At 41.1% G+C, this 26611-nt stretch overlaps 1 protein-coding gene across 8 annotated transcripts in view; it reads right to left on the reverse strand.

Annotated features, from left to right (window-relative positions):
- The window catches only part of WWOX (WW domain containing oxidoreductase), a 932057-nt gene that overhangs the window by 424588 nt on the left and 480858 nt on the right, over positions 1–26611 (reverse strand). Inside the window, exon 9 of one of the 8 annotated variants that reach the window (XM_039888497.1) lies at positions 395–1056. The exons of the other annotated variants lie outside the window; for them this stretch is intronic. Coding sequence (XP_039744431.1) covers positions 1030–1056 — 27 coding nt within the window. The 3' untranslated portion in view covers positions 395–1029. Of the gene's footprint in view, positions 1–394; positions 1057–26611 lie in introns of those variants that run through there. 8 annotated transcript variants of the gene reach the window in all.

Below are 26611 nucleotides of genomic sequence, written 5' to 3' on the forward strand. Positions count from 1 at the left end.
TCCCCTCTCTGTGCCAATCCTCTGAACTTTTACGAGGCAGACACACCCGAGGGCTTAAATATGTCACTTTTACCTAATAGAACATTTTTTTCAGAAAGACATAATCAGAACCTCTAACTTTCCAGCAGTTGGTAGCTGTCACTCAGGAGCCCACCTTGAGTTTCTTAACCACATAACCCAACCAGGCTCTGACAGTGAGGTCCCTGTTACACTAGAAATCACAGAATCGTGTTAGCGCCTTTCCACGTCTCGTGTTGCCAATTTTGCATGAAGACATAGGGTGATAAGACAAAATTCAATATCTAGAAGCCACGGCTTTCTGTTTGGCTGTACTTCCTTCATCATTGGAACAAAGTACAGGGTTCAGCATTCTGTTTCATGACTGAAATGTCATGGAGCTTTTAAAAACAATAAATAGTGTTAAAAGGGAATGGCTGGGAACTCGTGGCCTTTGGGAGGGACAGGTGAGGGAAAAGAGTGACCTCGAGACAAACCGCCTAGGGTGCACTCCGCAGCCTTACGGGCATTTCTTCTGCAAAGCACCATACAGATCTCTCCAAGATGGAAGTCAGGTAAGGAAGAACCGCTGGAGTCAGCAAAGCAACAGGACAGCATCGTAGGCACCAAAGGTGACTGTGAGCAAGTTCTTGGTGCCCTTATCAGATCTCTTTCTACTAGCACTGTACCATCGCCCAGCTTTTGTAACTGTCTCTGGAGAATTTTCCTTGGCTGATGTCTTGCTCACTTTGCCCAAGATTCTTAGGAAGATATAGCGCCCACTAGAGGATGGCCTATGACTGCTTGATATAGGGGCACAATAGCCTGGCCCTCTGGCCTCAGTATGGCACAGCTCTGGGGTGCAATTTACACTACAGAGCCACGCCACACCCCCAAGCATCACGCCAACACTAGACATCACTTGAGATCCCATATTCTCTTCTTTCCCCTTCCTTACCTTGTTTTCCTCACCCATTATAGGTTTCTCCTGAGAATACTCCTTCAGTAAAGCAGGGCAGCCAAATCCCTGTTTCAGGCTCTGCTTCTAGGTGACTCAACCTAAGACACAGAGTTAACAGAATCAACAAAGGCCAGCATCTCCTGAGGTTGGTTTACCAGCTGTCTGACAGGTCTGTTGAAAAGGCCAACCTATTGCAAGGTTAGAGGAAGAAACCAAAGGGGTACAAAATTTATGGGTACACAAGGATGTATTCGGATCACTCATGCAGTTGTGGAAGAGGCACTTGCATGGATTCTGTCCAGAAAGCACAGAGTACGGAACATTCTATGATTCCCGAGGCCTTGACTAGACACCATACCTAAAGTAAAGTAGGTTGGGGGAGTCTTGGGCTTCAGTCTGCAACATTCTGTGAAGTCGGCGACCATTTTTTTTAGGTTTAAAAAATGCCTCAAGCATTCATTTGTTCGTGAGCATGTGAGCTGAGGGTGGCCACACAATCCTCAGTGTGCCTGCAGCTTCCCCAGAGAGTCGGGGTTGTAGGCTTAAGTCTTGGAACCACCCTTCCAGAGCCCTAGTTCCAACCAGCCCTTCTCCCTCAGAGAGGCCATGGCCACTGTGAACAGGAATGTGTCGGGTGGAACAAACTTGCCTTTGCTGCTGAGGACACAGGTAAGAAAGCTCAGCTTGAGAGGAAGCTTGGCAGGGTGCAACAAGTGTGCTGGCAAATGCTCTGTTCCCAGCTGTGACTTGAAAGCAGTGCTTTTCATCCTGAAGAGAGCTTAAGCTGGAGATTTGCTTGCCTCCACAAGGACCAGTACATAGGCCAGATACCGGTGGCTGATGAAGACATGGTGAATCTATGAGAAGATGAAGATGCTAAGAGCAGAGAAGTTGTCTACTCTCTCCTCAGGTTCAGGGCAAGCCCATACCTGCAGACCTGAAAGGTGACTTGTAAATGTGTGCTCTGAACACCTGTATGACTGACTGTAAGATTGGAATTGTTGATAGTGAATATCTAAATGACTCCTGGAGTCAAAGTATCTCAAAATAGTACATTGCCTCTGTATCATATAGAGTTCTACAAACAGAATTAATAGGGCATATATATTAATTTATTTTTTAATTAATTATAAGAAATTGGCTCAGGTGATTATGGAAGCTGAGAAGTCCTAAGAGCTTCCACTGGCAAGCTGGAGACCCAGGAGAGTAAAATGGTGTAAGTATCAGTCTAAAAGCTGGTAGGCTTGAGGCTCAAGAAGAGCTGATGTTTCCATTTGAGTCCAGAGGCAGGAAAAAAACAATGTCCGGCTCAAGGCAGTTCCCTCTCACTTCTGAGAGTGTCAGGCTTTTACTTTGTTCAGGCCTTCAACTGATTAGATGAGACCCACTCACATTAGGAAGCACAATCTGCTTTACTCAATCTACAGATTCAAGTTAATCTCATCCAAAAACACCTTCATAGACACACACGGAAGAATGTTTGATCAAATATCTGTGCACCTCATAGCTTAGTCAAGTTGACACATAAAATTAATTAACATATAAAACAACTCAGACCTCAATTCAAGTAGATCAAGGGCCTGACATATTTCCCAAATAGGTATGGAGTTAGAACCGTTGACTAGAAATGTCAGCCAACAGCCCTTAAGATTAAAAGTGCGAAAGACAAATTAGTCCATTAAAACAAATATTTATAAAGTTCTTATTAGGAATATTATGGGCAAAATAGGCATGCAAGTATTGAAGATAAATTCAAAACTTCTGAGACCATGCCTAAGTTTATACTCCTGAGTATATACATGGCGGGGAAAAAAAAAATCTCTTTTCAATTCTCTTACAATCCTTGTACTTATTATACAAAAAGCAGCAAGAGTCCCATTTTGATGCTTTATTGTCTTTAACACCTAATACTCCAATTTCAGTCACCGGCAATAGTAAGTATCTAACTAGAATAACTAGAATTTAATATTGCTTTTTTGTTTTCATGTATTTATTTTTATGGATTTTTTTTATTTATGACAAATGATACTGGTCTTCCATTTATATTAGTAATACAAAACTTTCCTTATAAATAGCTGAACATAATAGTCCAAGTAGAACCACAAAATGCGGCGGGGCGGGGGAGTGGTGGTAAAGAAACAGTCCCTGTAAGTATAGAGAGAAAAGATGAGAAGAAAACAAATAGCTATCCACCCAAATTTAGTAATGATACAGAATAAATGCCACTTCTTTATTCTTATTAAAACACCATGATAATTCTCAAGAAAGGAGGAAGTCATAGCTAATGGAAATAATTCCTAAAGAATTACAGAAATAATTACTTTTACCTGCCACGGATCCAAAAGCCATAGGAAAATAGCCAGGTCAGGAATATCTCAATTAATTTCCATTGATTTATTTCTATTGTATTTAAATTAATTAAATGATTTAAGTCAAATTTCCTTAAATTCAAATATGCCCCTACCACATCCAGGTGGTTAAGTATAAAGCTTTAATTTCTAATAAAAATTAGCAAAGGATATTGATAGAGCATATTCCAGTTATTATACCTATATCAAACTACCTTAAAACTTAAATGTGTAGAACAACCACTTATTCTGTTTATTAACTCTGGGACTCGAAAATTTGAACAGCACACCAAGAGGACAGTGTGTCCTTGCTTTACAGCATTTGGAAGCTGGACTCATCTGAAGGCTCAGTTGCTCACTTCACATCTGATGGCTGATGAAGCCTCTTCAGTCTCTCCCCATGCGAATCTCTCTGTGTGGCCTCTATGCCTGAGCTAGATCGAGCTTCCCCACAGCATGGTGGCCAGGTTCCAAGGGTAAGCATCCATGAGTGAGACAGAGCCAGATGGAAGCTATATCATCTTTTATGACCTGACTTCAGAAGTTCAACAATGTCCCTTGTATCACATTCTAATTAATAAGAAGCGAGTCAGCAAGGGTGGCCCAGATTCAAGGATGGAAGTGTGTAATTAGACGTTACCTTTTATTGGCAGAATGTCAAAGAATTTGCAGGTAAATGTTTTAAGACCACCACAGAGAGGATTAACAACAGAGGAGAAACTGCTCCCCCCATCCTGTTTTTATGTCTCCCTTCTTACTGTCTTCCTACCCAAAAATAATTATGATATACTTGATCACACACATTACAGAGTGCTTTACATTGTTTATTCTCAATTTCAAGGTATTGACCTTCACAACTGGAAAAGTCCAAAGACATGAAAAATAAAAGAAGGTGAGAAAGGGACAGATGAGATTGGAATGAAAGAAAGGAAAAAGGAATTAACAAAGAGAAAAAAAGGCAGAAAGAACAGAAGCTTGTACTCCTTTTCTTTGTAACAGTCCTGTGTTGCACCACTGGATATTCAAAGAAATCTGCGCCAGAAAGATTTCCCGAGGACACAGAGTGTTAGAATACATCTTTGAAGTCACACATTTTATAAAAGGGTTTGGAAATCGTGGAGCCAAACCTTACAACGTAGAGCGACTGGCCCCTTAAAGTGATGGTGCCTCTTTGCTCCAAGTTCTAAACTCAGCTCTGACCTTGGGGACGCCATGCTGACGTGTCAAGTACTAGGCCCTATCTCTAATGAATAGATGTAATAAAATATTAGTCAAAGTATGAGCTACCTGAAAAGAGACAGTAAGTACTCCTGGGGTTTACACAGCCCAGTCTAGCTGGATTCATTTTTTAAAAAATAAATATATAAAGGCAACCACCATGCTATCAATGGTACCAGTTGATTTCTAGGTTTTCTTAAATTAACATCAAACATAAAATGTTGGATGCTGCAGTGACACCAGCGTCAACTGCTCTGCAGTTGATTTGATACTGTGAGTTGGGTGACTTTGCTAATGATGATAATTTGTTATTCCAGGGATAATAGACAGAGTGATCAGAATTTTTTAATCATCGTCCACTTTCCACATCTCCTGCAGCTACTGAGTCCCCAAGATTCATGAATTCCTAGTGGTTCCCCAATGGAACAGACTTCCTATATCCCATATAATAAGACAAAAGAAAAGGTTATTCCTCATTTTTTTTTTCTTTAAAAGATTGATTTCTCCTGGACTCACGTGAATGAATCATAAGAAATATCTTAGTTATGGAGCTGGTGTGCATAGCACAGCCCAGTACATGGTTTACAAGAAAATGGTGCAAGAAAAGAGGGAAGGAGGGAGGGGGAGAAGAATGAATCTGAGGTGCTGAGTTTCTTAGTAAAATCATTCTGACATACATACTTTTCCATAAGCAACTTGACAGTATGTAACCAGGGCCTTAAAAACAAAGCAAAATATATTCCTGAATCAAGAATGCTAAGAATTCCTCAAGAATTTATGGTAAGGAGAGAAAAAAAAATATGTATCTTACGCATCCAAAACACATATATGTTAACGTTACCACAGTATTGATCACAAGGGAGAATTGGTAGTAACAGAATGTCTGCCCAGGTGGGTTGGGGATACAAGTTGGCACAGTCATAGGATTAATGAAGGAGAAAACTCTGACTCCTGAGTGGCTCTGTGGCTAGAGTTGCTCTGCCTCTGGTCACACCCACAGCCCTGTTCAGAACTCATTGGAGCCCTGAGGGGTTGGGGCCACAGTGGTTTCACTACCAGGGAAGAAGCATTGCATCACAGACTCACGAATCAAAATCGGGTGTTCAGATCCTGCCTTTGACCCTCAGTAGCTGAGTGACTTTGAGCAAAGCTTTTACCCTTTATATGAGGTTCCTGTGACTGCCGTAACAAATTACCACAAACTAGGTAGTTTAAAAATAACAGAAATTTATTCTCTCACAGTTCTGGAAGCCAGAAGTCCCAAATTAAGGAGTTGACAGGGCTGCACTCTACCTAGTCTCTAGGAGAGGACCCGTCTCTGCCTCTTCCGGCTTCCGGTGGCTCAGGAGTTTCCAAGCTTGTGGCTGCCTCCACAGTCACATCACCACCTCCTTGTCTCTCTGTCTCAAATCTCCCTGTCTTTTCTCTTATAAGAACACCTGTCACTGGAATTCGGGCTCACCTGAGTAATCCAAGAACATTTCATTTCAAGATCCTTAACTTAATTACAGCTGCAAAGCCCCTGTGGTCATGTTAGGCCACATTCACAGGTTCCAGTAGCAAAACTGTGGATGTATTTTTTTTTTTGGGGGGCACATTTCAACCCAACGTGACATTCTTGAGGCAAATTTTCCTCATTTATGAACTAGAGACATCATAGTCCCCACCTCCCTGTACTGGGTGAAAGACTGAATGAGGTGATCCACGCAGTTTGTTATACCTGTGACTTCCATGTTACAAGGTAGAAACTGGGATACGAGAAGCTTTAAGCGGTCTATCTAAGGTCCCACAGCATATGAGCAGCTGAGTTTGAACCGGGACATAATGACACATAGTTATTTTTAATCGGAAGATTACTTTTCCTCTCGGAATCAGAGGAGCTGAAAGCTGGAAAAGACCTCGGAGAGCCTGCAGAGCAGTGGTTCTCAAAGTGCAGGGCTGGAACCCCTGGGGGTATCACTGCACCCCTATCAGAGGCTCTGTGAGGTCAAAACTCTTTTCATGATAAGGCTACGATGTTACTTGACTTTTAATTTTCATTCTCTTAAAAGTGGACAGTGGAATTTTCCAGAGGGCACATGACATACAATATTGGAATGGACTGAATATAGAACCAGATGTAAGAATCTAGCTGTCTTCTATAAAGGCAGGCATTAAAGAAATTTGCAGAAATATACAGCAATGTTACTCTTCTCACTGCTTGTTTGAAAATACAGCTATTTTTCATCAAAATCTTATTCATATTAATATGTAATGGGTTTATTATTTTAAAGTGCATTGATAATTTTTTTCATTTTACTTGCTAACATGTTAAATATCAATAAATAAAATCCACATATACAAAAGTTCTTTGAGGTCCTGTATAATTTTAAGAGTATAAAGGGTCCTGACACCAAAATTTTCAAGAAGCGCAGATATGGACCAAAGCTAGCACATAGTAGGATGCACCCTCCACTTCCTTGTCTCCACATCATGTAGACATGATCCTTCTCTCCCAGAGTCCAGTCTCAAGTTCAGTCTTATCTATATAGCACTCTTATTAGCCAGGACTCTTTCCATTGCCATTGAGAGAAAGTTAAGGAAGAAAAAATTTTCAGGAAAGATACAAGAGAGTTCACAGAATTGAAGAGAATATTTCAGGAACTAGAGCAGCAGGACTGGCACCCGGGACTCAGGTCTCGTTTCCTTCCTTTAGCTCTGTTTCTCTCTTCTCTGCACTTATCAGGACTTGCCACGGGATGCGGAACAGAAACACTAGCAGGTGTGGAGTGATGCCTTTACATTTCCTAGACCAGAGTGGCAAAGGTGAATGTAAGGAACCTCATTTTTAATATGCCATGGACTCATTCTGAGTGGCCTGCCTTGAGTCAAACACCCACATCTGTGGCCAAGAGGATGTGGCCACATGACATAGTTGAAGAAAGAAAAAGACGAGGTCCCAGATTAAGATGGCTATTCTTAAGAGAAGAAGGGGAAAACATGCTAGGATGACCAAAACCACAAATGCCTGCCACCATGCTCAAGCAATCCTGACCAATGGATCAGAGCCAAACACAGGAATGATGTGGAGTGGTCATTTCTATCCGAGGCCTACCTCTCCCCGCACTCTTAAGTTACAGATGAAGAAACTGTCTTCTAAATCCACAAAAGTATTCTGTGCCACCTCCTCATTACATTGTCCCATGAAACTACCACAATAGAAGAGAAATAAAACCACAGCATCCTCTAGCATAGAGAACCTAGGGCCTAGGATTTCATATATACAAATAACTTGCTTCGCTGGCCCCCATTCTCCAACAATTTAGCTACCACCCCATCAAAAGAAATAAATATCAATACTGTGTATTGAGCTGAGATCACACAAAAGGGAACTTTAATCCAGCTAAACAGCTACCTACCTATTCCATATCAGTGGAGAAGAAGCGAAGGCTGAAAAGAGAACGCAGGGTGGAGAAAAACTATGAACTCACATACAAGAACCTGTTTGCTCCATTAATAAAGTCCTTTTAATATGAGAACCCAAAATAGATTTGTCTCTCAGGGCTCAGATCTAGAAATAACTGGGAAAGAATCATGTAAACGATCATGTTTCTCTTTTTGTATAGCCTGCTAGGAAGCTCAGAGTCCACCTTTACTTAGTTTACAGGCCCTTCAGACACACATTTTATGAACTACCCTTGGTCTAGACTTTGTGGTGTTTTTCCTATTCTCATGCCCTTCCCTTGATCTCCCTGCTTATTCCCATCATCTCCCCCCCGCCCCGCTCCCCCGCCTCAGTTTTATTATACTCTTGGTGGGCACTTTGTTTGTTACCTATATGAAATAGCGAATAGCACTTTCCTATATTTCATCACCTTTTTTTCTGATGCAACTAGATGTATGATGCCAAAATTAAGCTGACTGATTATGCATAAGTAAGAAAGCCCTGCTTACCTAATATAATCTCCATTTTCCCATAAAGGCTGCTTTAGCAATTGTGGGGAAACCAAGGCTGGTGTGTCTCCATCTCTCTGTATGTGGCTGTTCTGGAGACCAAAAGGCCTGCCAAGGAGCTTTGCCTAGGGAGTCCTAGCAGGATACGATCTGACCCTGCAAGTCCTTATGAGAGAAGAGCCAAAACACCTGATGGTCTGCCCTCCCCTCACCTCATCCCTCACGTTGAAGCACTCTAAAAATCAGAATAAAATACAAAATAAGCTAACTGATGCCCTGAATGAAGCCCTCTGTTACTGCAGTAATTGTGATAGAACCAACCAAAAAAGAAAAGGGTGGGTGGGGAGGGGAGGCAACAGTGTCCAGTGTTAGTAGCAAAAAATAAAAACAGAAACAAAACAAAAAACAAAAATCAGAAAACAAAACAAAAAAAAACTGCTGGAAATTTCCAGATAATCAGAAGTCTGGGAAGCCCCAGTAGCCATGGATTTCCCATGGTGGCTGGGGAAGGGATGTGAAAGAGCCCAAACTGGCTCTGATCCAGCAGATGATCCTGGACAGTGAGCTCCTGGAGGGCTCACACCACACCTAATCCACCCCAAGGCGCCAGCATCACACCTGGAATTTGGCACACAACTGAGGGATAGCACTGACAGAAAGATAGGAGTGAAGGGGTTGTGCAAACTGCTGGGCTCCAGGCACTGTGTTAAGTGCTTTACAGGTGTTATTGCATTGGTATGATTGGCTCCAACTTTCAGATGAAAAATATTCAGCCTTGGCTATGTCGAGTATCTTGTTTAAGTACTCTCACCAAAAAATGTCAAGCAGAGACTTGAGCCCAGGAATGATGGGGTCATGCTTTGATTTTTGTGTAATCCTGCCAAGATTATAATCCTGCAATCTTTAAGGATAAAGAAACCTACCCTAAACACCCATCCACCTTGTCTATTTATTCAGTTGTTGATTCCTTCGTACCTTCATCCAACAAATGTATGAAGTCAGGTACTGTGAATTTGAGACTAAAAGATTCATGAAGCATGGCGCTTTTCTAAGAGAGGATGGTGCATACTGTGGGTCGAATTGGGTCACCCCAAAAGATATGATGAAGTTCTGATCCCTGGAACCTGTAAATGTTATTTGGAAATAGGGTCTTTAGGATGATCAAGTTAAGGTGAGGTCACAATGGGGAAGACTGGATCCTAATTCAATAACCTTACAAGAAGAGAGAAAGAATGACACAGATGATGCAGAGTGGAGTGATGCCTCTACAAGTCAAGGGACACGAAGGACTGCTAGCTATAGCAGTAGCTAAAAAAAAAAAACAAAAAAAGTCATGGAATAGATTCTCCCCCTGGAGCCTTCGGAGAGAGCAGGGCCCTGCCTACGCCTTGAAATAGATCTTCTAGCCACTAGAACTGTGAGAGAATAAATTTTTGTTGCCTTAAGGCACCCAGTTTGCAGTGCTTTGCTACAACAGCCCTAGGAAACTGATATAACATAGTAATACAATAAGCGCCTATAAAATACCTACTCTGTGCCATGGCACTTTACTAGGTGCTCAGTTTCCTGAGATGCAAAGAAAAATAAAACATACCGTTACCCTTGAGGAACTCTGAAGGGCAAGAAATGAGGATGAGATACGTCTGGAAAACGCCACACACACATAAAACTTCATCAGATCATTTTCACGGCTCCCCAGAAAATGTCTCCTTGAGGGTGCAAGAAATGGTTGTGTAATATTTATTCAGAGCTTACGGAGTGTGGTTTTCAATCCCAAGGGCAATGAAACGATTTTGATGTAAGCGAAAAGGAAAGCGCATGGAAGCTCTTCCCCAGCTCTGAGGATCTTTGTCATTTCACTGGAGGAATTCACGCGAGTGTGTCTGCTTCTCCGAAACTCCAAAACCAAAGGGCTTGGACCCATCCTATTGAATAATGTAAGGTCACGCCAATCACTCTAATAATTTATTTTAATTTAGATGCGCATAGTGGGTGCAATATGCTAAAAACTATGTGCCTTCACCTTTTCTGAAAGAAGGAGGGGGCATAAATGAATGAAGGAAAAAAAAAATGGTTGTTTTTATGAGTTGTTGCTAAAAGTTAATGTCAATGAAAACTCTCATTTTCATGGAACACGGTGGAAAATCTAAGCTGCAAGTTATCACAGAGATAATAGAATTCGAATACTTTATTTTATCAACTGGGACTTTGTACATGGCTGGTAACCACAGCCCTGGGAAGGGAAGAGTGCCCAATCTGCGACAGGCACTCTCTAAAGATTTCATTATAGATTATAAATGAAGACGTGAGCTCCAGAACAGGGGGATGAGGCAAGGACCAGGTATAGCTTCACGAAACCCGCTTCCCTCTTCTCAGACATCCTTCATTCTTGCCCAGGGAATGAGGTTGGACGTGCTGCTTCCAGGCCTTGTCCATAGAATGACCCACATGGCTATGTGTTTCCCCCTCCCTCCCTTCTGCCGGGCCTGGATGAGAGGGTAGTGTGATAATGGGAGGTCCTAGGGCCACGGATGGTGAAGCTTCTGGACAGCTAGTCTAGGTCCCTGAATGATCCACAACAGACTGTGACCAGAGCTATCAATAAATCCTTTATTAAAAAAACGCATTTCTCTCACCCCTATCTCTGTCTTCTGGCAACCAAAAATCTGTTCTCTGTATATATGAGCTTTTTTTAAAAAATTTATTTTTTATTTTTTTTTGATTCACATGTAAGAGATGCCATACAGCATCTGTCTTTCTCTTAATATGATAAATCCTTAGCATATTAAAGATTAAATATGAAGTCACTGAAATCTTGGGGTTATCTGTTACATCAACTACTAGTCTGACTGATATGAGGAACAAAGAACAAGTTCAGTTTTGACCTTGGCTGAGATGGGAAAGCAGTGAGCCACAGTCAGGAGTGACCCCAGAAGGACCTCCAACAGCCAGACTAGCAGAGAAGCTGCTGCCCTTATAAAAAAAAAGCTCTCAGAACCCCTGAGAGGTAGACAAGGGGACTCTGAATGAGGATAAAAGAAGGTAGGGGAAAAGCATGTAAGAATAAGATGAAGCCGGAAGGAGAGAAATGTGCAGCTAAGAATGAGGCCACAGATGTATTCTGTGGCTTAAGTTCATTTATAACCATAGCCTGGAACAAACTGGGCATCTCGCAGTCACCCTTACCTTTTCTGCCTCAGTCCTCATAGGGGAAAACATTTTAGCAAAGTCCACATGGACGAATATGGGAAAGAAATGAGAAATGGAAAAAAAAAAAAGGCAAGAAATTCAGCTTTATGGCACTGGGATGTTTCAAAAGCTTCCCAGGTGATTCTACCACGTTACCAGAGTTGAGAGCCACTGCTGAAGAGTGAACTTAAAATGTAAAGAAGAAAATAAATGTTATGTAGCTACTAAGAAGTATAACAATCATAAAATATGCCAAGTTTTCCATTTCTTATTAACCAACAGAAGTAGCGGACAGCAGCTGATCTGGCTGGCTTTTGCTCTTTCTTTTTCTTGCTGTCCCCTACTCCCTAGAAATGCAATCTAGTTTGATCCAGGTATACACAATTTCTAGCTTCCTCACGTCATTTTCTTATGCCTCTTTTTTTAAACTACAGTTTCTTTAAATCTTGCTCCAGCTACGTCTCCCTTCTACTCCCGTTAGTCTTTCCATTATGCTAACCGGCTGATGAACCCCATAGCCATCAGACATAAAACATAGCTGCTGGGAGACTGCTTGGTGCTCCCACTGACCCTGCGAAATAAAATGCAAAGGCAACCACGAGGCTGCCCCTATTTATCGTTATTTACTATGTGCCAGGAACTGTGACAACTGCTGTCTATATCATACAGTCCCTTTCAGATATTATCTCTATCATTTAATCCTTAAATATCTCCATGATTTAGACACTGTTATCTCCAATTCATAGATGAAAACACTGAGTCCAAGAGGATTGAGTACAATTGTCCAAAGTCGTGCCGTGCAACGAGTAAGTGATAGAGCTGGGATTAAACTGCAACCATATCTGACCTTGGAATCAGTGACCATAACCACTCCTGGAAGCTGTAGTCAGTCTGTTTGTCCCCATACCTCAGGCACCCTGCCCAGATTGTTTACTCAATCTCTCTTCCAGGTCTTGACATGCAGGAGTTCCTCAGCAGATGTCGAATGAATAAGTGAATCAGTGACTCATTCTAAAGATATAAACTCATGGGGCTAGGGTATGCATGGTCGTGATCTTAATCAAGGCATGTAAAGGATTATGTGACATTGGTTAAATTTATAGCTTCTTGATTTTAATTGAAATTTTGCACCAATATTCAAAATGCCACCTCTAGGAAAAAAGTGGCTAGATCTTAATTTATTTGATAGTTTACCTAAATAGTTCCTTAATAGGCAAAAAAGTACCAAAGACAGTCACATATGTACAGCTGGGTTTACTGGGATTGTAGTGATATCAAATATTCCAGAATCTAAACATGTGTTTGTATTTGCTCTACATGCCTATTCATTGAGACAAAAAGTAGGGCCCCTTTATTTGTAAGAAAGGAAAGGACCGCCTGCTATGTGTCCAGAACTGAGTACAATTTTCCCCCCTTATCCGCAGGGGATACATTCTAAGACCCCCCAGTGGATGCAGGTAGTACCAAACCCTATATATTACTGCATTTTTTATAGTACATACATATCTATGAAAAACTTTAATTTATAAATTAGGCACAATAAGAGATCAATAATAAGTAATAACAAAATAGAACAACTCCAACAATATATTGTAATAAAAGTTATATAAATGGCTTTGGGCCATTATTAAGTAAAATAAGGGTTACTCGAACACCAGCACCGTGATACCATAATAGTTGATCTGATCATTGAAATGGTAACTAAGTGACTAACGAACAGTATGGAGACAATGGACAAAGGGATGATTCTTGTCTTGGGCACGACTGAGTGGGACAGCGTGAAATTTCATCATGCTACTCAAATCAACGCGTGACTTAAAATTTGTTTATTTCTGGAATTTTCCATTCAAATCATGGTTGACCACGGGTAACTGAACACATAAAAAGTGAAACCGTGGATAAAGGAGAACTACTTTGTACCCTCTCTCAACAATCACCAGAGCACTCCTGTGAGAGTGCTACTGGTCACTTGATACTTCAAAGAAGGCTCAGAGAGGTTAAGCTCTTTCTCTAAGGTCACACAGCCAATAAATGGTGAAATCAGGTTTCGAACCCAGGCCCTACTGATTTCAAAGCACATAGTATTTCTTTATAGAGTATATTTCTAAGATGATTAAAACAGGCTGGCCTGAACTTAAAACTTATGACTTCTGAAGAGAAGAAAATGCTCTGTGTTTCCACTTCTTAGAGAACATGTTGTAAGTCCCATGGCTAAATAACATCTGCCCTTAAACATTTTCATACAATAATAAAAGAATAATTGTTATCACTACACGGATTTTTTAAAAGGACCTGGGAATTTACAAGTAAATGTAAACAATATTATAATCTATTTAAAACATGTAGGGGAAAGGGGGCATTAGAAAGAATTCATTCCTTTCATTATAGAAAAACATTTTTTTCCCCAAACAGACATAGGGTACATAAGTTTAGGATACTGTAGAAAGCATAACGGGCTAGGAGATATTTACAGCACTAACCAATGATAAGATGCAAACCATGTGACACCCAATTCAAGAATCACAGTTTAAGGAGAGACGAGGCTCTGAGGTTCATATAAATACACATCTACAAGTGATCACCAAAAAACGACCTCTATCGCATGGACTAACAAGGCACAGGAGCTGGCAACAGTAGATCCAGAGCTGAAAGGGAGCCCCCTGGCACATCCCAATAAGCGATCCTGATGGCTTTCTCCTGTTGGAGACAAGCTCTGGGTTTCATTCCAAGAATGGGGGCTGGGGGGTGGGGGGACATGGGGAAGGACGTACTTATCTTTTGGTTAGGATCAAATTAATTGTAATGAAGTTTTGTGGCTCCTGTTTAAACAGCTGTTTATTCTCTCCCTAAAAAATTATCCAGTGTGCTTTTCGAGGCAGCAGCCACTTGGACTCTGCTTGTATAATCAACTCGGTGAATAACGCTAAACTCTGGAAGAGACAAACAAGCAGGGACCAGTGGAAATTTATAGCGTAACCCAAGCTTGTGGAATCATAAAACTCGGGTGTTTTCTTTAATATAGTCGGAGCCTCACATTCAATTCAAGGGTCAAGAATTTAAAACACTGGCAGGGTTCCTAGGACAAATATGGTGGTCTGAAATCTTCAACATCTGGCTCTATTTCTCAAAGATACATTATGGTATGAGATCCTGAGATAGAGTGACTGATTCTTAAGGACTTTTCCAGAACAATAGTGTCATTTTAAAAAAGGAAAGAAAAGAAAAAACACTGCAAATTTTGAAACATAAAATGAGTTGTGAGTTGTTTCTAAAAAAAAAAAAAAACATATATGGCTACTGGCAAACAAAATTTCTTCGGAGAAGAAAGAAAACAATTTACAAAGAGCTATCTACCTGTCATGCTCAGATTATTAAGATTCTCTCTGTCTCACACATGCACATAATCGTCAAGTCTATCAGACAAATCACAGTGGGCCTAAAGTCTTACTGGTGGGGTCTAAAAGAAACGCATCAATTTTCGAACACTAACAATTTTAAATTAGGACAAGAAGGAATATTGTTAGTGAGACCGAGAAGCAAGAGGGAGGCATTTCAACTTGCAGAATAACAATACGATTAAATTGAAATCGTTGTTTTCTGAACACAGTCATTTTATAAAATGTACAGTAATGCTTTTATATGTAAATTATCTAAACTCAAAAAACCTTTCACTTTAAATTGAATTGAGACTAGCTTAGAGTAGAACACTTTGGTGAAAACGTGCCTAAAATGAATAAAACAGCGAGTGAAACAAATACTATTTTGAAAAAAAAAAAATACTGCAAATAAATGCTAGGTTTTTCTTCCTTTTTTTATGTTTATTTGTTTTGTTTTTGATTGATGCATGTTACACTAAGAGAAACAGGTGAAACCTCTGCCTGAAAATTCATTTTTAACTTGCTGCTGCTTAAAGCTAAGTAATATTTTCCATTTGGTAACTTGTAAATGTTACTAATACATTTCATTGGAGGTAAGTATATATGAAATGATTATGAGCCAGCTTATGATAGGACAAACTTATTTTAATAAAGATGCTTATTTCGAAATGCTCTTTCAATAAAAAAAAAATTGTATTTAAAATCCTCCTCCCTTTTCTTAATTAACAATACATGTGTTTCCCATTTATCAGCATTTCATCTTGACACTCTGCCTTGAGTGGCTGTTATAACATCGGTAGACTTTTTCTGTGCACAAGTGACTATCTCCCCAACGGGACCATGTACTCTTTCAAGAAAAGCTTGGTATCTTCTGATTTTTGTTCTTTCCCTGATCCAGCACCACCTGATAGAAGATTTAGCAAATGGTAGTCTCTCAAGAATAAATGAGCGAGGATGGTTAATGAGACTACCAGGGGAGGCTCCTCAGAATAACCCTGGACCATGACCACTCACACTGTGTTGATGGCTAGGTACCAGACACTGGGCTTAACACAATACACACATTGACTGCTTCTGTGATCATGGCATGGACTAGAAAATGGACTTTGAGAAGAGTGATTACCCACAACCAAATAGACAATATGTGATGGGGTTTAGGTCTGAAACCAGGTATGTGCAATGGGAGGCCCATGATCTGGAGCAGCACCCTTTAGATCTCCTGGACAGGAATTCTGCTTGTCCATTCACCCTCTCAACACTACTACTGCCTATAGTGGCTGGTACCTACCAGATTTAAAAAAAAAAAAGAATGGAGTATTAGTTCAAGTCTTCTCAAAAGAGTCCTGGTGGCTATTTTTTTCCAGGTCATAGACGGACACCGAACATCCCATCTCCCTCTCTTCATCTCTCTCTCCTCAAATGTCTGAATCCCTTTATTTATTTCTCCCCCACGTGAATCAACAGACTGATTCTTGGCACATACTAGGGTTCAATAAATATTTGTCACTTAAATAAATACTTGTCTTTCAAAAAAATTCCTTAGAGAAAATAAGAGTCTTCTAAGCTGTATATTTTCCCCATCAAGAGTATGGAGATGGGCACAGAATCTATCTATGTATGTATTAATTTACTGATTCATTAATATTGTGGCAAGTAAACATTATGCTTTCATTCAGGTATGGAAAACAGGTGAAACCTTCATATCTAGTTATAAAGTTTGACTCCAACTCTAAAGTTTGAAAAAATTATCAAATTAATTTAATTCTAATACTATAAAAATCCAATGATAACTTCTGAGCCTTTTATTTATTTATTTATTTATTGGCATCACAATAATTCTTTTATGATGCTATCCAGTGAGAATCTCTCATGGAATTTTCTCTTAACATGGAAATGCTTATGGCCTCTGTGGTACAACAGCTGCATAACTACATAATTATTTACAAATGTGCAAAATAAGTACCAAACCAATAAAAAATAATAACTTGGGCATCCATAAAGAAGAGATACTATAAACATGCAAAAGCCCATACTTTCTCTATAAATAACTGTTGAGGCAAAAATACAACCACCCAAACTCCTTATTTCAAATCCCCTTCCATAAAGCAAATAGTGTTGGCAGTCTGGCAGGCTAATACCATTGTGCTTTCCCAAGCAAAAATGCTTCTTTATTAACATTTATCATTAAGCCGCCATTGAAGTAACTGCAGTAAACGTAGATCCATTTACAATAAGCACTTGGTGTTGAGCCCACTATGTTCGACCGGGTTTTGCACCGACACACAGCTCTGCCACCCCCATCACCAGAAAGGCGGGATGGACAGAGAGAGAAATGCAAATACAAAGCCATGAGGAGAAGGACGGAGAATAATATGGATCTTTCCAAAGATGCTTCCATCTGCCGTCTATCACAGTCCTTCCCTAGACCCACCAGAGCCCAACCCAAAGGAATTCTGTGCTGGTGGCTCCAAAGAGCGACAAAGTCTTGCCCTTCAGGGCTTCTGCCTAAAGTATTCCGCTTCCCTCCCATTCTACCTCCTGAGTGTGTTTGCGGAAACTTCTATTCACTCATCAAAACCCAACTCAATTATCTCCTCTCCCAGAAAACCTTCCTTGCCCAACGTCAGAGAGAGCAAATCACACTCTTCACAACAGTACCTCTGAAGCCTCCATCAGTTCAGGCACAAAATACACAGTTGTTGATCACCTACTAAGAGCCAAGCACTGTTCAAAAAGTGCTACAGATATAGCAATGAACGAAATGGACAAGGAGCTTACTGTCTATAAATATATAAATAAATAAATCATCTAATATCAGATAGAATTATATTATGTCAGTTATAGTTTTCAGGTTCCATTTATTGCAATTATTAGGCTATTTTTCTCCCACAGTAAACTATTAACTCCTGTATCCCTAGTCACATGGTTTCTCAATTTAGCAATGTCTATTGAATTGATTTAAATTAAATTTTTTAAAAAACCATTAACTATTAGCATAGTCTGGGTCAAGCACTAGACTTGGAGAGAGACTTGATTTATATAAAACACCTCTGCCTTCAAGGAGTTTATAGTCAATGCCTGGGAAACTCTGGTCACAATAACTATTAGCAATAATGCGATAAAAACCATTTACCATTTGTATTTTTCAGAGCAAATGTATTTCCTACCATCCACACAACAATGACAGGGGTTATCAGACCCATCCTACAGCTGACAACATCCCTATCCCCTGGATCTTTGGAGAGGGGCTGGATATGTCCCTTTTGAAAGTGAAAATAAGAGAATCAACATGACTGGTGAAATCAGGTAAAGAACAGCAGGCTAAAGAAATGGTTGGCCACTAGAAGCATGTTGGTTGATTGGGAGGGTAAACTGAAGCTACAGATCAAGACATTGGGCAATGGTTTTAAGCGCTGTGGTCCACACCTCTTAAGGAAATCTCCCTTGAGGTGCTCCCATGGCTTCTACCTTGATGTCACAGAAAGAGCAGCGAATAGACATGAGAGTCACAACATGCTTGCCCAGCAGCGACTGAGAGGATACTGATATTGATATGTGCACAAGGTAGCATGGCGACCCAGGAGAGGAGATCTCATCTAAAATGGGAGATACGTCTAGGTCAATAGACTCAGGAGGTTTCCTCTACCAGGTAACTCTAGTCTTGAAGGGCAAGCTGGACTTAGCAGGTGTTAGTTCCCAGAGTCACTGTAACAAACTACCACAGACCAGTTTAGAACAACAGACATGTATTGTTTCACAGTTGCGGAGGCTAGAAGTCTGAAATCAATGTCAGCAGAGCCACTGTCCCTCCAGAGGACATTCTTTCCTTGCCTCTTCCAGACTTTCCTCGGTTTCTGGCAATATAATTCCTATCTCTACCTCCATCTTCATGTGACATTCCCTCTTTGTCTCTTCACATTATCTTCCCTCTATATGTGTCTGATTGTGTTCAAAGTCCCTTTTATATAAGGATGCCAGACATATTGGATTAGGGGCCACCCTAATGACCTCATTTGAACTTGATCACCTCTGTAGAGATCCTATTTCCAAATAAGGTCACATTCTGAGTTACTGGACATTAGGACTTCAATATATCTTTTTGATCTTTTTGTGGGGACACAGTTTGGCCCACAGCATCAGGGCAGTGGGGGCTAAACAACATGGTAAGGAAACGAGGCATGAATTTCTTTCTCAAAATATCTGAGCTGGGACCTCTCTCCTCCACTTACTACCTGCATGACCTGGAGAAAGTTTTTAACCTCTCAGTCCCTGTTTTCTCATCTGTAAAAGGACATGGGTAACATACACTTCACAGGTTAGTTACGAGGAATAAATGAGCTAATTCAAGTAAAATTCTTAGATGAGTAGCTAACAGACATAAGGGTTCTTTTTTTTTTTTCTTTTTCTTTCCTTTAGGTGTTTCTCTTACTGATAATGTTTACTAGAATGTATCCTTTCTGAGAACACATGATTTCTTGTTCAAATCTCTGCAATACTTCCTGTGGCCAACATTTTGATTGGTGGCCCCATCAACCTTTCCCCTCAGGCTTCCACTTGCTTTCCCAGCATTCCTTGCAGTTCAGATGGCCATGGGACACAGTCCATGACAATCAGACACATGCAGGAGCCAGTTGAAGGACGCTGGAAAAGCTTTTGCTTTTCCAGACCAATGGGTTAGACTCAGATGGTACCATTCCCGTCTTCCCACCTCGAACCTGAATGGGGTGTCCAGTGCTCTGGCGGCCATCCGAGACCCCGGAGGAATGATGTAGAGAATCACAGAGTTCAAACTCAGAACTCTGACAAGGGTTGAGCTGCCGAGACAACTGAAACAAGGCCAACAACTGCCTTCTTTTGGGCTTCTTATTAAGCAAGAAAAGAGAAAGCTCTATATATTTAAGTTAATTTTACTAGTGCTTTCTCTAATTTGTAGCTGAACTCATTCCTCACTGATAAATCATCTAGTCGGTCTCTCTGTGTCCAACCCTATTCCCTGATGATCTATTCTCTACCCAGCAGATATGAGTCACGCCATGTCATAAGATATCATACATGTGTCATATATCATATAAGACAGGGGGCCCCAACTCCCGGGCCACGGACCAGTATCAGTCTGCGGCCTGTTAGGAACCGGGCAGCATAGCAGGAGGTGAGCAGTGGGTGATGGAACGAAGCTTCATCTGTATTTGCAGCCAAACCCTGGTGCTATCATCGCCGCCTCAGCTCCACCTCAGATCATCAGGCATTAGATTCTCATAGGAGCACCGGGCCCTGGTGCCAATAAGGTTGGGGACCACTTATAAAAGACATGTATAATATCTTAGATCACATCAAACATATATCATATGTCATCTTATATCACACATACGCCATATTGTATCATATAAATCTTTCTCTAGCTTATAACCATCCAGTGGCTCCTTAATGGAACTAAAATAAAGTCTCAAGCCGTCACCATGGTTTACAAGGCTCTGTGCAATTTGGCCCTACCCACTTCTCAGCCTTCAACTTGAACCTTCCCCTTCATTTATTCTGCTCTGATCCACTGGACCTCCTCTGTGACTCAAACTTACCAAGCTCCTCCTTATCTCCAGGAGTCTTGGTGACTGTTTCTCCCCTCTGCCTGGAACACTCTGCCACTGCAACTTTCAATAACTGGTTCCTTGTCATCCTCACGTCACTCCTAAAACAGTGTCTCACACAGAAAGGACTGTCAGGACATGTTTGTTGAATGAAAGAGAAAAAAAAAAAACCTAACATATATTGAGCAAAACAGTGTGAGAGGGTCACATTCTACAAGGGGACCCCGAGGAAGTGCTTTGGGTTCATCCAGTTTCCTGAAGTCATCATTTTGTCTTCTTTTTCCAACTTTCCTCCTCTTCCAACGAAATACAATCTCATGGAAATAAAACTTGGATGCGTGCACACGTGTACACATAGAGACCTCCTACTGAGAGAGAGAACCGGGACCTGGCCAGGTTCCCTGTCCCCTAAATCCCAGGCCTTAGGTCTTTCTGTCCATCTCACCACCTCACATTCAAATCTCCTGATGGAGTGCATGCATCGGTCTGCCACAGCTACCACAGCAAAATACCATAGACTGCGTGGCTTAAACAAATCTATTTTCTCACAGTTCTGGAGGCTGGAAGTCCTAGATCGAGATGGTGGCAGGTTTGGTTTCTTCTGAGGTCTCCTCTGGATTTGCAGATGGCTATCTTCCCACTGTGTCATCACATGGTCTTTCCTCTGTGGGCTTCTGGCTTTGTGCGTCTAAATGTCCTCTTCCTATATGGACACCACTCAGATTGAATTGGGGCCCATCCGAATGGCCTCATTTTAATATAATCACCTTTTTAAAGACCTTATCTCTAAACATAGTCACATTCTGAGGAGCTGGGGGTTAGGGCTTCAACATATAAATTTTGGAGGAAAACAGTTCAACCCATAACAAGTACCAAATAATAACTGCCTCAAAAGGACAAAACTTTGCTGGGCCAGTTACCAGAAATTATCTGTCGATTCCGGCTCACACTATGCCCTGTCTAGAATCGGATAGTGGCTATTTCTGTCATTCCTGGCAGTCTATCTCTTGAGACCTCTGGATAATAGTCTATTATGGAAATTTTTAAACATGCCTCAAAATAGGGAAACTAGTTAAACAAACCCATAGTCAACCAAGAAGCATCGACATCTTCCAATTTTGATTTGTAGACTCTGGACTCCCTTTACTTTTTCTAGATTATTTTAAAGCAAATCCCAGGCATTCCATCATCCTGCTTGCACATTTTTCGGACTGCATCTCTAACATAAAGTGAATTTTATTTAAAATATTTTTATCCTTAACAATTTAATGCTTTCTTACTACTGTCTATTACCCTCTCCCTATTTAGATTTCTCTGATTGTCACAGAAAGGTGTCTTTGATGGTAGGTTCGCTTAAACCCAAATTAAAACAAGCTTCACATATTGCGTTGGGGGGCTCTGTCTCTTAAGTCTCTTTTAATCCATATAACATTTTGAAGTCAAATGCGCATTGGCTTCATGCTCAGGACACATACTCACCTAAGACAACACAACACGGCATCCATCATCCAAGACACAGGAACCTGAGAGCTCAGGCACCCCACAACCGGGAGGGGGTTCAGGCTTCTTTGCCCAGCGAACACAGATTACTGATGATTTAATGTCCAGAAGGGCAGCTGCTGAAATGCTATTCCTCTTTCCAAGAGAGCTTTGTTCTGAATTTGGATTAACTTAAAGAGCGTGTGCATAGAGGGAATTTGTAAGATATGTTTACAGAATAATTGTGATCAATACTCATGTGTTTATAAGTGGGAGTGTGTGAGCAGTAGGCTTCCAGGAGGCTCCCGTGTGCTCATTCTTTAACGTTGATCAATACTCATAGTCAATCACTAACAAGGGAATCGGAACGAATATTTATATTCAAACAGTGTTGGGCCCCCTTATGGAAGATTCTTTCATTTGGTCTGTTCGTCGCAAATACATTTATCAGACAATGCTATATAGAAACGGGACTATAAAAACACATTTTTAAGTGTTAAGGTTTATCATTCCGTCATCTGTTCGCACTCTAATCACCAAGATCTTTGGGGCTGGTCTTTCGAACTATTGTTCCTGAACAGCTGTATGCTCTAAAATTGATAGTCTTCTTAGTTGATGGATCCACAAAAAAATTGTTAAATATTCAACACAGCTCTGAATGGCTGCAGCCATCTAGTCTTAAACTTTCCCTCCAAAGCATTAAAACAGTCTCATGTGAGCAATCTGCTCCTATTCGCTGAAACCATTATTCAGTCAGGCTATCACTGAATGAGACCCAGAAATGGTAACTTTCTTCGAAAGGGACAGTGATGTATTTGAAAATGTATATATATCCACATCGCCTTGAACATTACAATTTACATAAACACCAGAGGTTTCACGATATAGTTGTTTCTCATACAAAGGCCAGACTAGTAAGAAAAAAGCCCGACACTCAGAATCTCTGCCTAATTTAGCCAATTGGCTTTTAAATAACTCATTTGGAATATTCTCCTATTAAGACTTGGACCGTCCACTTACTAAAATTCCTGTCGAGTGGCCATTAGGCCCTAAAATCTGGCCTCGGCAAACAGATAAGTTACTTGTGGTCCAGATGTCAGTAAATGAACAAGCAGAAAATATAATTTTGCAGAGAGAGGAGAAATACACATACCCTTGGGTACCTTAGCTTTAATCACATCAAGAGAATGGGTGAGCTCTGTCATCTGTCAGGTGTGGGCAACACAGCAAAGCAATATTGAAATGGCTTGGTGGGGTGGGCATGCCCTGGGGGGAACCATGCAGAGGCCAGGAGCAGCCATCCCATTGCTTGAATGTGCTGCTTCCATAAGCAAATCTCCAGGCGGTTAATTGCGTATCCAATTTGTTGATTCTCAATGCCATTCTGGAAATGAGTCCCCAACCACTGCAAGGCCATTGGGTGATTTGAGGGGGTGATTAGATGTGGGTAGAAAACCTGTTCTCGGGGCTCTAGGTGGGAAAGACAAGCAGGTCAACTGGGGGATATCCCTGCAGGAAAGTTACTGCCAGGGAAAGAACACACGTGAAATAGCACAAAGTAAACAACTATGCCTGGCCCCGGCTGGCAAGAAAGCAAGCTGTCACTTTGCAACAAGAAGCCTGACACAAAGCAAATTCCACATGAACCAACAGGTGCTGGATCACACGGCAGTTCATTTTTATTACTTGTGAAGGGGCCCAAAATGTGAAGGACACAGCAGCATGTTCACCGGAGAATCTCTTGGCAGAGTGGCCTGGACAGGCAAGAGGTCAGGGAGATGTTCTGATGAAGAAAAGGTGGTATACAGGCCTTGTCAGATGAGAGGGCTGCGTCGGAGATTAATACCATTCCTTTGTAATACCCATATCTCATGAAGGCCGACTCTGACAGGGCCCGATTATTTCTGACAGGCTGGGCCTGCGACCCAGGCCCCCTGAACCAGAACGGCCGAATCCGTGGGTTTTCCCTCAGCCAGACAACACCAACACGCTTCTCTCTGGGATCACCGCTTAGCTTAAATGAGTTAATCTCGTTTTCCAGATGAATTGTTATTTTGTCTCCCGCAGGCTGTGATTACGGGATAAAAGTATTGTGTTAACAGGAGGGCTGCCTGCTTTTCAACGCCACACATTCCACGCAGGCATAACCAGCCAGTTTTTGCTCTCACCTTCCCTCCCCGCTCTTTTCTATTTTTAATGGAGTTAAAAGAATGGGAAGAATAGTAGGGAACTGCAAACTGACACGCAGGGCGATAAAACTTTCAGATGAATTATGTCACCTCGTAAGAGGTCAGAGGGCCGATTTATCTTCATGTTTTGAAACACAGTTTATGATCCTGACAAATTTTAAAACACATCTAGGGCAAAATAGACGCGTAAACGACACTGAGCTTTCAACTCTTTTTTTTTTTTTTTTTAAATGGCTAATACCTGAGTTCTTCCTCCAAGGAGCATAAAGCCTCTGTGACTGATTGTAAACACCATTTTTCTTTTGAACTTTTTAAAATCTATTTTGGAGTGTGGATAATAATAAATGCCCTCGGAGGCACAGATCCTGGTTCTAACCCCAGTATCCGCCTTTGTTAGCTGTGAGGTGTTGAGAAAGTCACTTCACCTCTCTGAGCCCCAGTTTTTTCATCTGGGAAAGAGTGATAATTACACCCAACTTTCAAGGTGGCTGTATGGTTATGCAGTGAAACGTGCTAGCTTTCAGCAGGTGGCAAGTATTTAACAAGCAGTAACTTCAAAAATTGATGTTGTTTCCCAAGGCAGTTACTGAATCACAGGATAATATCAAGACCGTGTGGTGAATTGATGAAGGAACAGAAAGATGTCACAGGGAGGTGCCTGATCTAGAAAATAAAAGTACGAGATGCACTTGACAAGAAATTCTAATTTCAGATAAACTAAAAAAAATTTCTGAGTAAAGGTATATTACATATGATATATTTTTTAGTATAAGTATGTCCCAAATGTTGTATGGGCTGTACTTACACTAACGATTATTTGTTGTTTACCTGAAAATCTGATGTGAATGGATATCTTATATTTTATCTGGCAATGCCAGCTATAGGATTTGAAGTCAAAAGACCAAGATCATCTTACTAGCTATGGAATGTGGGTGACAGAGAACGTAAACCTCTGAGCCTCAGTTTCCTTAACTATGAAATGGAGCTAACTGTAAAAATAATACCTGCCTAATTTACATGGTTGTAGTGAGAATCAAATAATGTATGTGAGCATGTTTTATAAGCTATAAAGTATTCCTTTTTTAATGTTTCTTTTTTTGCTTGTTAGTTTATTGCTTTAGAATAGAAACTCACCCTACTGTTCATCTAATTTTAGAGGGGCCTGATTGGAGTGGGGAGGGGGGCTTTGCTCTTAAGCCTGCACTTTACAGTGAGTGTAGGGGACCTCCTGCTCTCCCGTGCCTACATCCAGGCATCCCGCAGCCTGCGGCAGTCCCTGGGAGAGCGGTGTTTCCTCTGGAACCCACAATGACATGTTTCAGAGGAGAGCACCCTTCCTCAGGATGGTCTCTGGCTGTTGAGGTCTGAATTGGGAGCTTCCCAGAGAGAGGCATCCCAGATTCCCACACAGGAGCAGCTGAGAATAAACGACTTCTATATTCAATATTCTCTCCTGTTCTTCGAGATGGCAATAGTAAACTGGAGATGGCAGATACCTCAAGTTGCAAGATTTCTACATACATATTAGGACACTGTCTCTGGTGTTTAGACCATGTTGGTATAAATCCTGGCTTAACCATATCCTAGACCTATAGTCTCAGGCACCTTGCTTAATCTCCCCAAACATCAATTTACACACCAGGGATGATAATGAAGACCTAGCTAAGACTTGTTGGGAACATTACATAAGATCGTACATATAAGGCATTATCTCACTACCCTCTTCCTTGGCACATAATAAAGTGACTATTAATCGTTCTTTTAAATGTAGGTAAACACGCTAACCAATAAATTCCTAAATTATTTCAGGTGATTATTTAACTTAGAGTGGCCTTGTATTAGTAAATACTTCTCAGTCAACAGATATAAAAGAGTGCCAGCTATAGAATATGGGGAACAGGTTTCAAACTTGAATAACCTGAACACCACTGGTTTTGAGCACACCTAGCCCTCACTCCCCACTCTGCCCCTGACACAGTAGGGGTCTGACTCGCAGACTCTAGGATGCAAACATTCCAGAGGGAAGGAAGCCTGGACAATTAGCCCGTGAAGATGCCTGGTACCTCTGGGGCTCATGCATAAAAAATGCGATGCTGTAGGTGAGAGGGAGGGACCCGTACACACTGACGATGCTTTATACACTGCATGCCTATTTTCATATATTTGGGAGGTTATACACAAATGTTGGGAAAAAAAATTTAATATGCAGGTTACGTCTGACAGCTGTAGCTTTTTAAGATATCTGAGGAATGCTTTTGTTCTCAAATGACTAATATTCCGAACAGAGGTGAGGGGTGGAAAAGGGGTGAGAAGACAAAAATAAGCCCCTTTAACACTA

Source organism: Pteropus medius, unplaced genomic scaffold, assembly GCF_902729225.1.
Source record: "Pteropus medius unplaced genomic scaffold, Ma_sr-lr_union100, whole genome shotgun sequence".
Taxonomy (NCBI): Eukaryota; Metazoa; Chordata; class Mammalia; order Chiroptera; family Pteropodidae; genus Pteropus; species Pteropus medius.